Raw genomic sequence first — 13,845 nt, 5'->3', positions numbered from 1 at the left:
CAACAGACAACTGCCAAGTTACCTGCATACAACGGGTCACCCATCCCTTGCAGTGGTACGTTAACAATACAATGCAGATACGGCAAGACAGCATGGAAACCACAAACATTCTACTTGGTAGATATGAGTGGACCAGCATTGGCAGGACTACCAGTGTGTAAGGACCTCAACATCATAATTATCCATGAGAGCCTTGCCAAAAGGAAATCTCCAAGGACTGGAACCCACTCGCAGACTCTGACCAGCATCAAACAATGCAGTCTGGAAATCCAGCAACAGCACAACTGTGTCACGCCTTCACTTCTGCTCTCTAGAGAACTGCCAGCACCACAACGAGCCAGAACAGACAGGTATCTCAATGAGACCAAGTACTCTTCCCCAAACAAGTCCTCGACCTTGAGCCCCAAGGCTTCCAATGCGGAGGATAAGGAGAGGCAAAGGACATGCAATGGCTGGAGGAGGCAGAGGAGGATTGAATTGAAGCATTGCCTATTGGCTCTTTGAGATGAGGTGCCTGAACTTTCCAAGAATGGCAAGGCCTCAAAGTGATCACCTTGAGAAAAGCAACAGAGTATGTTAGCAGGTTGAAGGCAGAGCAACAGAAACTGAATGCAGAGAGAGAGAAACTTCAGAAAGAACAGCAACAGATGAGACACAAAGTCCCTGAGCAAGGTGTCAAACCACCAAGACGATATATGGACTATTGAGCCTCTATATTTGTAAAGTTCACAATCTCTATGCCTATGTAAATAATTTTGATATCTAATTTTATGTGTTTTATACCTTTAGCATATGAGGCTTATCTTTGGAAAGAAAGGGGATGTTGTGTGATTGTCTTTAAGAGGGATATCCCTGTAAGATCTTAGTATGCTAATAAGCTAAACACCAGGACACAGTCATGTCACTCAGAAATTAGAGTCACTCTGCACTGTAACACAAAGAGGCAAGTTTTGTAAAGTTAGCTCTGTATTGTATATATTAGCGGTTGAGAAACTTGTTTGAGATCTTCAACAACCTGGACTCCATGCATCTCATTTATGTTGCATCAGACAGCATAAAAAGCTTATTACATGTGCTGCATGTAATTTCCCAACCATTTAAATTAAAGGGTGGAAAATTGTGATCGGGCATGCTTGAATTTCCAATGGGTGCTGCTGATGGACGGGATTCCATGCCAGGAGTGCAAAATCGAAAAATGACCCCTTATCACCCTATGCTATTTTATGAAAATAATTTTTCTTTAAGTTTAAGCATTGGGGAAAATACATCCCTCAATAACTTATAGCGAGAAATAATTTTACTGAAAAATCTCATAAATTTGGCCCTGGTTCCTGGAAGCACAAAAAGACTTTTGATATCTAGTTTTATGTGTTTTATACCTTTAGCATATGAGGCTTATCTTTGGAAAGAAAGGGGATGTTGTGTGATTGCCTTTAAGAGGGATATCCCTGTAAGATCTTAGTATGCGAATAAGCTAAACACCAGGACACAGTCATGTCACTCAAAAACTAGAGTCACTCTGCACTGTAACACAAAGAGGCAAGTTTTGTAAAGTTAGCTCTGTATTGTATGTACTAGCGGTTGAGAAACCTGTTTGAGGTTCCAAAAAGACTTGGAAACATTGTCCTGATACAGCAACAGGAAACATTTTAATGTCTGTTCAAGATTACTGCATAGTTTATGTCTAAAACTTTAACAACAGTATTCAGGATTGTTCCAGCTAATACCTACACATTTTATCAAGGGCATGTAAAATCATTTCTTTTAGAAAGATTTATTTAGGAACTGGCATTTGTTTTTCAGTTCCCTTGGAAGGCCTAAAGAGCCAATCCTACTTTGAAGAGATGCGGAGAGACTACATTAGAGAGCTGAGTAGAGCCATTAACATGCAGGATAAAGGTGGACAGAGCAGCGCGCAACGTCTTTACCAGCTCACTAAACTCATGGACTCGATGCATGAAGTAGGTGTGGTTGCTTAATGAGATATGTATTGGATAGCTTCCTTTTATTAGCCTTATCCTAGTAGTGGTCAGTAAGGATTAGTATCTTAGTGTCACATGCCATATGTTTTATGGATAGCTTTACCAGCAGATCTCAAACAATAGGCTCCTCTGTTAGCCAATATCCAGTGGTCTTTCCACAGGGAAATGTGCTGGCCGCATCAGCGTATGAATAAAACCAAATTCTCTATTAATATGTAAATAATCTGTCTTTTTTTCTCTTTTTCCCCAATTCTCTTCACCAGTTTTCTTCCCTCTCCCAAAACTGAAGACATTGAGTCCTTGCTAGGCTATGGTTCCAAGAGCAGCAGTCAACTTCTGGTACCTTGGCCATTGTTCATGTGTGTCAGCAGGCTGTTTGACCTCAGGATCATCAGAGTCAATCCCTATATGGTCCTTGCCTTATGCCCATACACTCTTCCTTTCAGCAGAAATCACTGGATAGCGGTGAAGAATGTGGAAACCTTGAATATTTTCCTTTCTCTCACCCTCTAGCACTGAGGCCAATGTAGCATTCTTACTATCAGGCTAAGATCAGCAAATTCAACTGAGGATTGAATGTGTGACCTTCCTGCTCTAAATGGCTTAGCTACTCACTGGATTGCTTTGTCATTTTTCATATTGAACAAAACATATTTTGTCAAACATTTTTTCTTTAAATATTAATTATAATTTCCCACATAATTTATACAGTGGAAGTTAAAGAGGAAATGCGGTGGGCTAAATTGCCCAAGCTTTTTAAATGTTCTGTCCATACACACATATTATAGATATATAATATATAAAATATATAAATAAAAGTGGATTTCAGTTACCTCTTACTCCCTGTTTTTCACGTTAATGATGCATTGACAACCTGGAAGCAATGGTTTTGTGCAGAACTCTCTCTTCAGTGATAATGCTAACCTTCACTCCTTATTGAAAGAAATAAGACTAGAAATGACTGTTGCTGGATACCAGTGGACAAATTCTTAACATATTCATATGACTTTTCCTCTGTTCATTATTATTGCAGACATTTAAAATAAAAGATTAATGTTTGCGATTAAATCGTGGACAGGGGACTGTCATTGAAATGTGTTGTGTTTGGCATGAACATCACCAATAGTAATTTCTGACTGCAATCTCTAATTATGCCAATTAGTGTGTGATAGAAACCATTCAGAATGTTGAAAGTTTAACAGGTAAAGAAAATACAGTCAGAATTGGTAACCGCATTGTCTCTTTTCAATAGCTTGTCAAGAAGCTGCATCAGTTCTGCTTGAATACTTTTGTTCAGTCCCAGGCACTGAGTGTGGAATTTCCAGAGATGATGTCAGAGATTATAACTACACAGTTACCCAAGATCCTGGCTGGGCTGGTGAAGCCACTGCTCTTTCACAAGAAATGAGTAAATTTCTCTCTTTGTTGCGCCTGACTGCCTTGATTCACAGGCAGCATTTTTTGCATTATGCAAGTTGACAGCTTTATTCTATTTTTGTGACCTTAACAGTACGCAAATGAAAATTGTTTCAAATTTATTACAGAAGAATTAGCAATGCTGTTTGGCATACAGTTATAGTGGAATTCCATTGCCATAGCTGCACTATATGTTTTATAAGCAAATGAAATGTGATTTTAGTCCTGTTGTTTAATGTGTGACCTCCGGATCAAAATAATTTTGTATCTTTTGGTACTTTCTGGTATTTTGTAACTTTCAAGTTATGTAAGGTTTCTGCTTCTATTGTAATATTTAATGGAAATGCTTATGCTCTTCAGTTAAAAGCTGCATAACCCCAAAATTTTCTTCATTCATCATACTTCATGTGCCATAAATGATACCAGTCTTTTATGTGGTCGTTTAAGTGAATCTTATGACTGTCCTTTACTATGTCCAATCAGAAAACCTCCTCTATTATGTTTTTCTTTTTCTTTTGCCACAGCCATCAGTTGTATTGGGTGCTGCTTCACTGCAAGCGAAGGTAAACTTTGCAAAGATAACTGTGTCACAGGTTATTTGTTTAATGAAAGATATTCAGTGTTTATGTACTTCGGGAAATTTAGGTCACCCTGCCCTCTTCAGGTTTTAAATTCTGCATTGACTGTAAGAAAACTTTACCTGTCCTCAACGGTCGCACCTGATTCTCATTCAACCAAGAGTTGGCAACATGCAAATTTGAACATTGATAAGTGTGGTCAAGTAAACAGAGATTCTGATATGCTTCAAGCAAAGGTGACTGCATCTAAATTTCTGCATATTAGCAGCTGCAAAATTAAGGCACTCTCATTGAGATAAGCTATCGTGTTTGTAAATCCCAGAATCTGAGCTTTTAATGGTGCCTCTGTAACTCAATATGATGGCACTGTGCTTTCCTAAACACCTTTCCCTCTTAAATCAGGTCAATAAAGTTGGATTGGTTGATCTTGTCACAAAAGGCAACCGACTGCTAGAATCGTAAAAAATTACATTTCCTTGGAGTTTTCTTACAAGCTACTCTTCCCTGCTGTCTTTCTCTGATAATTATCATAAATGCCCCTCCCTTAGGCTGAAAGCCAATGAGTAAGCGCATCCATTGAAACAAACAAAAAATTTGAATAACCTAATTACGATATAGTTAGCTGTTGCAGTGCTCACATTTCCAAATATATAAACAGCACATTGTATTGTGCAAACCATGAAATCTGTATAATTATAAATGAAAAAGATTTACATTATAGTTTCAGAATCAGGGGATTGAGTTAACTGCATGCTATTTACATGAGTCCTGAACTCCTTCTAGACTCTGCTTAATAAGAGGTTTAAACTGACCTCTGTTGTGTTTGCACCAGCTGTGATTTTGCATACCAACAAGCAAATGAGTACACAATTGTAGGCTGTGCATACTAAGAAACAGGATACTGATATAAAACACCCAGTGCTTTTTGACTACCAAACAACTGACATTATAGAGAATATAGTGGCAGGTTTCTTTCAGCTGGAATGTAGTCCAGCCCTCTGAGTGGACCCACTTTATCCTACAATATATATTTTCGGGAAGCGGGGTGACACAACATCAAGTGACAATAGGCAGCACTTGAAGTGTCCCATGTTCTGGCAGAACCTTCTCAATGAGGGGCTTAATTTCAGTTTAATTGAGATATGTTGTCCACATCAACTTTTTCAAGTACATGTCTCAGGAAAGAAATCAGCGGTCATCTACTGAATGAGGTTTGAGAAGTTGGATCTTAACTTCTGCCTAACTCCTCTATAAGTCCAAAATTTACAGGACAAAAAATGTGTGTTATTAATTCAATCTTCAAAAGTAGCCAAGTTAAAGAGTACCACATAGAGTAATATTCAGAGCAATTGAGGGGAAATGTCACTATATCAAAATTATGTTAAATCAGGCAGCCATTCCCCTCATTTGCCTCTTATTTCTCTAGACATCTGCTCTGTCGTGTGGTTCCTTCAAGCATATAAAGAGAATCACCTGCTGTATTTCCAACAGATTAAAAAGATACACTGCGGCCTGTCACCCTGCTCCTAAGACCATATGGATAATATCTAGCTGTGTACGACATAAACTTCACTTGAGAATAAACATTTCCCTCCTTGCTGAGGCTGTAAGTTCCTGATAGTAATAAAGCTTAAAGTGTTCTTCTTGAGTCAGATTTCCCATCTGCCTTGTTCAGCTCATATTGAATCTTTCCATATGAGGTACTCGTAGCTTATTGACTAGCCCTGTTATTAGCCACTCTTCCTTGCTACTCATAATAACGCCCCATGTTATAAGAGCATGTTTAATAAGACTGTATTGGTCTTTTATATTAAAGTTCCAAGAAAATATCAGGGTGTAAGGAGCTCCTTTTGAAATCACAGAAAAGGTTTCCTTCAGGCTCAGCTTCTTTGAAGATTTATGCCTTCATCGGTAAATACAATTTGAAGAATAAAATTGTATTACACAACCATTTTCTTATCTATAAGACAGCATTGATTCTGCAACATAATATTAATGAACTGGAAGAAAAGTGCCCCCAAAAGGTCCTTTTATAAAGCAACATTAAACTGAGTCATATTTACCTGTCAGGACAAGGTTCAATTCTCAGTTGATTCTGTGCTGAGTTGCCTTATTTTAGTATGAGAGGTAGTAAGGATGCTACAATTGGCCTCTCCACCACTGATCCAGTCAAAAGAAATAAGGCAAGATTGTTGCTTCTGGATTGTGATTCGGTGGTCCTTCCTGTCAAATGGCCTTGCATGGAAACTGGATGAATACAGAATTGGTTTGACTGTATTGCTCTTTGCCACTCCCTCCCCATCCAGTTCAATAATGCTCCAACACCCACAGTCAAGGCTCAAGAATAATTAACTTGGACAAGATACCAGAGGACAAGAGGGTAGCCAATGCCTGTAAAACTGTACTCTCACAGAGAGTCAATACTGATAAGATATAAAGGTTGAGGACGATCAAGGGAAAACTGGCAACAAAAAATTTAAATTATAAAACCATGGACATGATTCAGCTCCTTAGTAATGCCTATAATCCTATTCTGATGATCTGAATTATAGTCCATGTGCTCCCATGGTGACATCCCTATAACTTCTGCAAGTGAATTGCAAAATGGAGCATATGTAAGTCTCTGCATTTAAAATGATAAAACTCCCCATTTCCTCAGGAGAGAAGGATTTTCAGATTACAGAGTTTTTAGGAGAAATGTTGATGTTGTTCAGAATCTCTGAGGCTTGTTCCCTTGATATTGGCACAGAAATTTTGTGATACTCAAGACCAAAAAGCTGTCACTGACAGAATTGGTTCAAACTTTATCATCATGAATATCATTCATTTTTATGTTAGTTCTGCAACTCCCATTTTTCAAAGATGTGAATATATCTTTTAAAGTTTCTTGATTAAGAAGTGCTTGGTAAACAAAAACCAAAAAAAAAATCAATTTAAAATTATCCATATCAACACTCAGTTTTTAAGTGGCATCTTGTCATCTAATCATGACATCTTCCCACATATATCCCTATTGATCTATGACTGTCATTGATCTCACAATACATGATCTATGACTGTCATTGATCTCACAATACATTGGAAGAGAGTGGTGCTTTTGTTTCCCATCTTGGCTCATTAGGTCAATTTTCCTAGTGTTTAAACAACTCAATCTAATTTGTCATGTGGTTTTTCATCAATATATTAAAATCTTGTCTATGAAAAACATAAACATAACTTCAAGAGCCAGAGATGTGCAGTTTGGCATAGCTATAATCAGCTCTGCTCCTACCAGAGAGTTCCTTCTTCTTCCATGTAAGGTAACCATGGCATGTACAGTTAACAAAACAGTTTTTGGTATATTAAGAAACATTATTCAAATAAAGTTATATTCCACATACCATATATTATTGATCTCTTCCACCACAGACTGCTTTGGGAAATAGACTACTGACTTTCTTTGGGCATACCTATATGGATTTCCAGGTTTAGCACTAATTTGCTCATATATTGGCATATTTTATCATGTTCAAATGTTCAGAATTGTTCATGTTCATACTGTTTCATCTGTTAAGTTTCAATGTTTTTCAAATTTTCCTCATTCTCAGGCTTTTGAATTTATTGATGCGCTTTCAAACATTTCTAAAATACTATTGTGACAACCTTTTTTATGAGCTGCAGTTTCTGCTTCAGCATGGCACAAGGGATAGACTTTTCTAACCCATTCTTATTTATTAGAGCTAAACAGAATAGCTTCACGTTGAGTCTCATGTTGAGATTCTTCATATGATCAATGATGCGGAAAAACCTAAGGGGTTGCTCTCACAAGGTGGGGCAAGGTTAGGTTACTCAGGTTGCAACTAAGGAATAGATTTCCTTCTGGTTTTCCTAATTGATTGGTTTTCTTTACCCATGGTATGTGGAGAGTAACCTTATTCGAATAATGTTGACTACAACAATTTAAGAGTGAGTAATTCAAGCCTGTAAATTATCATATGAAATCTCAGCATATCAAATTCTTGTGTTCTTCCTCATTAGTCTAGGATTATGCCTCTGTTAAACAGCAGACAAATGGATTTGAGATCAACATGTTAAGTATTCATATGATAATATCACACAGTAGAATTTTAATTCCTTAATTTCCTAAATATTTTGAACTTTGAAAGCATTTAATTCAATTAGTGCAATAAAGTTTTTTGTATGATATTTGCTTGCCTTTAAAGATGTCTGTCAATAAGAAACTAGGATCCCAGGTGGAATCATGCTCAAACCAACATAGTTAATGAGCAGCTTTAAAGGTAAACCTAGACAACAAATTTTACTGTACTACAGCTGAGTAATTTGATTATTTATATATATTTGGTGAAATACATTTGAATTATAAACAAAATATTAGACATTATGACAAAATAAAAAGCAATATTGAACTAATGAAATTGAAATGTTGAAGATTCCACCATGATAATTTATGCTATCTCTGCTTTTCTTCATGTACCATGTTTTGTTAACTGTTCCTGGGCATGCTTGGAAGAATGGTCAATGGAAGCTTTTAATTTTGAACAAATAAATACATTGAATAAAGGAAATTGTGGGATCATGCAGCTTTACATTTAACAGCTATTACGAAGATTCGTACAATTAATGTGGCAGGAAATATAACAATATGGGAATGATAGATGATGGTTACTATTGTTACTCTTCCTTTAAATATGAGGCCAAAAGGAAAACTTGTTATATGACCCATTGATTAGACATTGATTACTACTAATTTATCTGACCCTGCAATTATTTTCCACAAAAATAAACAAAGATATTGGACACGTGATAGATCCCACCTCCACACTGTACTCTATAGAAAATGCAAACTTCACCAAAATTACAATCCCTCCACACAGGAGCAACAGTAACAAAACTGGACATGAAGTCTAGTCTTATTCCATGAAGACGTAATAGTTTAGCAACATCTTAAAACTTAACTGTAGAAAATGATTAGGATTCTTTTTAAGGGATGTATGATAAATGACATGTGGAACTGTTGACAGTGCATGATTGAATTTATTTCATTTTTGAAAAACCTTAAAAAAAGAAAACCATGCCTATAATCTTTCTGAATGATGGGGACTATGTATATATAAACTAAACCCAGAAATGTAAACAAATCTAGTTGTCAGTTGCTGGATACTTTTTTCCATTCATTATTCCCTCTAAAAAGATTTTTCTTTTCAAATATAATCCCTTGCTAACTATTAAATAAGTTTACAGATTTTAAAAGATTTTAAACTAATCTGAGTTGGAATCAACAATATCAAATGCTAGTGATTAAAATTTCTACAACCAACCTGAAAGAAAAATGTTGATTTGCCATTCAATTTAACCAATTCTTTCCAACTCATCCCAATCACTTCATCAAAAGAAATGGGCTTAACTCTTCCAAGGTGGCAAACACTGTTTAAAAGTAAAATGAAGAAATGGTAGCAAAATAAATGTATATGTAAGGTCATAATAATACTCCATATCTGTGTTTCCCTTCCATCAAAAAAAGCGTTAAAGTGAGCTCAAAACTTTTTGGGATTGGCAAATTAATCTATAATGACAGAAATATCCACTATCATCCTTGAATTTTTAGTGTTTTAACCAATATTAGTTGAATTTTAAGTTGAACTATGTTTCAAAAATGCTACATATTAATCTTGGCTAATTGAAAAAAACCTTTAGCTTGGTTTCTTTATAATGCCACAGAACACTTCCAACTAACTGAAATATTTAACATTACAAGTTGTGATGCAGAATAAAAGTAGTCCCATCAGAGACAAGGGGAGAATATTTCCTTTGTACTCTAGATTTAGCAAAATTATAGCCATTCATTATACATTTTGCTCCACCTGCCACACAATGGGAATCTTCTCCCAAGTTGGCAGAGTGGGTTGCTTCCTGTACAAACAAAATTTTGACCTCTATAGTTTAACAACTTTAAAGAGTTCAAATTGAAATGAGCTTGGGATAGGCATATCTATTCTCAGTCGATCTTATGCAAAAAATAAAAATAAAAAGACAGCCTGAAACTTTAACATTGATCAAGGCAAAAGTCTCACAGTGATTATTCCTCTTTTAACAGAGTATTCCAACTTGACTCTGTCAACATGTCAAAAGGGAATGGAGATTCTTTAAAATCTATATTTATCCCTATTTGTGTTGACATATTTTAAACACTTACAATTTGAAAATACTTTATTTGGTGTAGAACGCTTGTAAATAATTAATATTTATAGCTTAGCAAATATGACTGCCTCAGTTATCCAAAATTGCCATGGGGCCAGTAACATGATCCTTGAATACAATCATATTTATAAACTAGCCTTTGAATGCGATAGTGACAAGGTGTAAAAACCTGCTGTGACACTGCTGCACCAAAAATGGTGAACCTGACAGGAAAGCATAAGCATTTCTGGGATTCTACGGGAAATAGGAATGAAGCTGAAGTGGTTCCCACAGTTAGATAAATATCAGTGCTTATTAGCATTTGCATCAGTTCAGTGGTCCAGATTGCAATTAAAATTGTTTTCCTTTACTCTGGAATTCTCGTTTGCACCATTTCTGTGTTTTTGATCTAATCTTTGTAAAAATACCATTGATGTGCACCAATTTCTTGACATTATCTGTAATAAAACAGATAGATTCTCGTACTTCTCCTCTAGTGTATATATATTGCTATGATACTTTTCATTGGGCTAGTTTGATATTGCAGGTAATATAAATTGCTGAAAGTTGGATAGGGTTGACCCAATCAAATGAATATTTCTTGTACAATTTCTAGCACAACAGGAGTACAAATTTTATATTCACATTTCGAGTTGACACCCCAGTACTTGACCCTCAAAAGGGGGGAAAATGTGGATCATAACTTGTTCCTAAATCTCTTTCAGAAAACCCTTCAGGATGGAGAGCATAATCATGGAAAATCTGACTGATGTAGGGAAAAGCTGTGTTAAAACTGTAATTTAGGCATATTTGGGACAATATAATTTCAGCTCTTCGTTACTCCTGTATTATGCTACACTTGATCTGTGATATACTGGGTGTAGTATAGAAAGTAATCCATTTCCCAGCACTGTTGCCTCATCTTGGTGAACACACATGCAATAGTTTGATGAATGGCATTTCAACTACTGAAGAAGTGTACCTGATTTCAGTGTCAATATCATCAAATGCACACATTTTCAAAGCATGGTTAATATGAATTATAAATAATACTGGCCAATATGATGTCTGTGAGCTGAATTGTTGCCAAATATTCATTTGTATTATCCACCCAGCTGCATATTTGACTTCATTAGTGCTATTTTATTGCGTGCTGTAACTCAAATCCATGCTGTTCTGGCATATTTAAAAATTCAGCAAATGGCATTTGTTTGTCATTGCTTTTTCATGAGACATACATTGCAAGTAGTGGTCACCTCCTAACCAATCAACAATTTTCAGCAAGCTGCATGTAGCAGTGTTCTATATAAAGGAAGTTTTGTCAACATCAACTGTATCTTGTGCTTTTGATTGATACTTTCCGACATCCTTGAATTGTTTTAATTGTTGATTTTTGTACATACCTGTCAGTTTGCAGTCGATTTGTATGGAGCAACAGTGTGACTGCTTGCTAATGTAAAGTTGACAGGTTTTAAAGATTAAAGTCTTTGTTTAGTGCTTGTCTGGCTCTAAAATGAAAACAGAGGTCAAAATGTAAAGAGTGTTTTGTGAGTCTGTTTATTGTGTCGGTCTCAACATTACCAAACCCCTGTTTGAGCAGTTATATTCTTACTTTCACTTCACATTTCTAACCACAGTTCAAGAGGAAAGACAAAATAACATTGGTGTATGTTGGGGAGGAGAAACATGTCTATTTTTCAGCACACCATGGAAAAATGTTTACTTTGGAATTCAGCGATTACCTTTTAAATCTTAAAGTTATGTTAAAAAAATTGTTGCAATTAAAACATTGTTACGACCAGGTGAGGACAGGGTCTCAGGCTCCCCTTTTGCCCCTTCTCCGGTTTGACCCCAACAGGGTTGATCCTTTTTTAAACACAGTGATTGAACTTATCACCTCAGTGAGCACTTGCTGCTGTTCCTCTAATATAATTGCAAATTAACTATTCAGACAGGTTTTCTTGAGTTTAAACAAGAAAGATGTAAGTTTATTATCCTTATCACTCTAAACCGGTTAAAATTACTAAAATATGCTCCGCATCCACGCCCACATTCACACAAGAGCCACACACACACACACATAAATAGATCACATAGGGAAAAACCTAGTTGGGAGGTTGGAGTAGAGTCTGTAATAAATTGAATTGAAATACAGTTCAGTAGTCTCAGAGTCTTTTGTTGAAACTGTAGTCCTGAAGTCCTCACTGGGCCACATGCATGGTTGCAGACTTGCTTGAATCCTAGTTGTTACTTGTAGGGGGCTGTAGACTTGGCTTTCCCAGCTTCAGCTTGAGGCTTCTCTGCATCTCTACTGGAGAGAGAGAGAGAGAGCTGTTCCCTTGATTGATTTCAGCTACTGTCTGCCTTCTGAGTCACAACTCACAATCTCCCAGAGTTGCACAAGTAGTCACGTGACAGGACCACCTTTTTGTGTTTTAATGAGAATCTTCTGGAATTTTCTCCAAAGTTCAAGGCTCTCCCCTCAGGTGGCCCAGGTTGGGGGGTGTGGGGGGTATGGCTCTTTCAAAGTCAATGGGTGTCGATCGCTTTTGACAACCACATTGACAAGGCTATCTCAGGTAATTGAATCAGATAGCACCCCATTGTTCTGGCTAGGCTGAGTCAATCATGTTTGTCTCCTGGCTAATTCTTTAGTGTTTCAAATGCAAATGTTTGTGGCCATCTTGGCTGCTCGCTGTTCTCTTTAAAAAGTAATTTCTAACAATTTCCACTAAAAGTCTCAAGCAAAGTTCCGATCAATGAAATTAATATTTCTCGTGGCATTTCGGGTTTTTGTAACAACATTTTCAATATTATTAAAACAATACTTTGAATGTAAGGGCCACCCAGATAGATAATTATGGGTGCTTTAGGATTCCAAGTTTTCTTTTACTAGCTAACCAATCATAGCTCTATATTGTACCAGCAAATGTAATTACTCATTAAAGCTCTGCCTGTCTAAATTTTAAATGTAAATAAAACCCAGTTATGTGGCAAATACATTGGTGCTAATATATTTTTGGTAAGCCACTAAAGCCTTTCATCAGATCAGCAAGCAAAATTAAGGGCTGAATTTTATTCTCCCGCCGCTGTTCCCAGCAGCGGGTGAAAAAAATGGTGGCCCGCGCATACGGACTGCGCACCGCCACACAGCCATGACCTAGCACTACGGCTCATTTAAATACACAGGATGGGCCACCCACCCCACCCAACCCACTGCCCCCCCCCCACAATCATGTGGCAGGGGCGGCCTCAATGATGCCATGATGTCAGCTGCCTCTGCACAGGCACTGGTGCCATTTTTCAAGGGCTGCCAGACCTGCACAGTTGAACCCCGTACCCACCCCCCACTACACTGTAAATAAATTTTTGACACGTTCCCACCCCCATACAAAGAAAATAAATAGCCAACCCGTTTTCCACGCCACATCCCCGCACCCCATATCATTTACATTGAATAATTTGACACTTCCCCTCAACGACTACACAAAGTGCAGAGGTCACCCCTACTCCCCTCCCCACACTAGCAATGCAGAGTTAACCCCATTCCCCCTATTCCCCACTTCAATAAAAATCCTACTTCCCCGTTCCCCCCTTACCCACCTCGGTGGTGCCAGCTTTCCCTGGACGGGAAAGTGAATGCGCGTGAGTGCCACCCAGAAGATCCCGGAAAGCCGATAAGATCACAGTGA

General features: G+C 37.3%; 1 protein-coding gene across 1 annotated transcript in view; it reads left to right on the top strand.

Moving 5' to 3' along the window:
- The window catches only part of LOC137371443 (progesterone receptor-like), a 386,043-nt gene extending 382,416 nt beyond the window's left edge, over positions 1-3,627 (top strand). The window contains exons 8-9 of the mRNA XM_068034058.1: positions 1,804-1,961; positions 3,235-3,627. Coding sequence (XP_067890159.1) covers positions 1,804-1,961; positions 3,235-3,390 — 314 coding nt within the window. The 3' untranslated portion in view covers positions 3,391-3,627. The remainder of the gene's footprint in view (positions 1-1,803; positions 1,962-3,234) is intronic.
- The last annotated feature ends 10,218 nt before the right edge of the window (positions 3,628-13,845 follow it).

This window comes from Heterodontus francisci, chromosome 6 (genome assembly GCF_036365525.1).
Source record: "Heterodontus francisci isolate sHetFra1 chromosome 6, sHetFra1.hap1, whole genome shotgun sequence".
NCBI classification, from domain to species: Eukaryota; Metazoa; Chordata; class Chondrichthyes; order Heterodontiformes; family Heterodontidae; genus Heterodontus; species Heterodontus francisci.
Note: the sequence above shows the minus strand (reverse complement) of the source record. Positions and strands in the feature narration are given on the sequence as shown.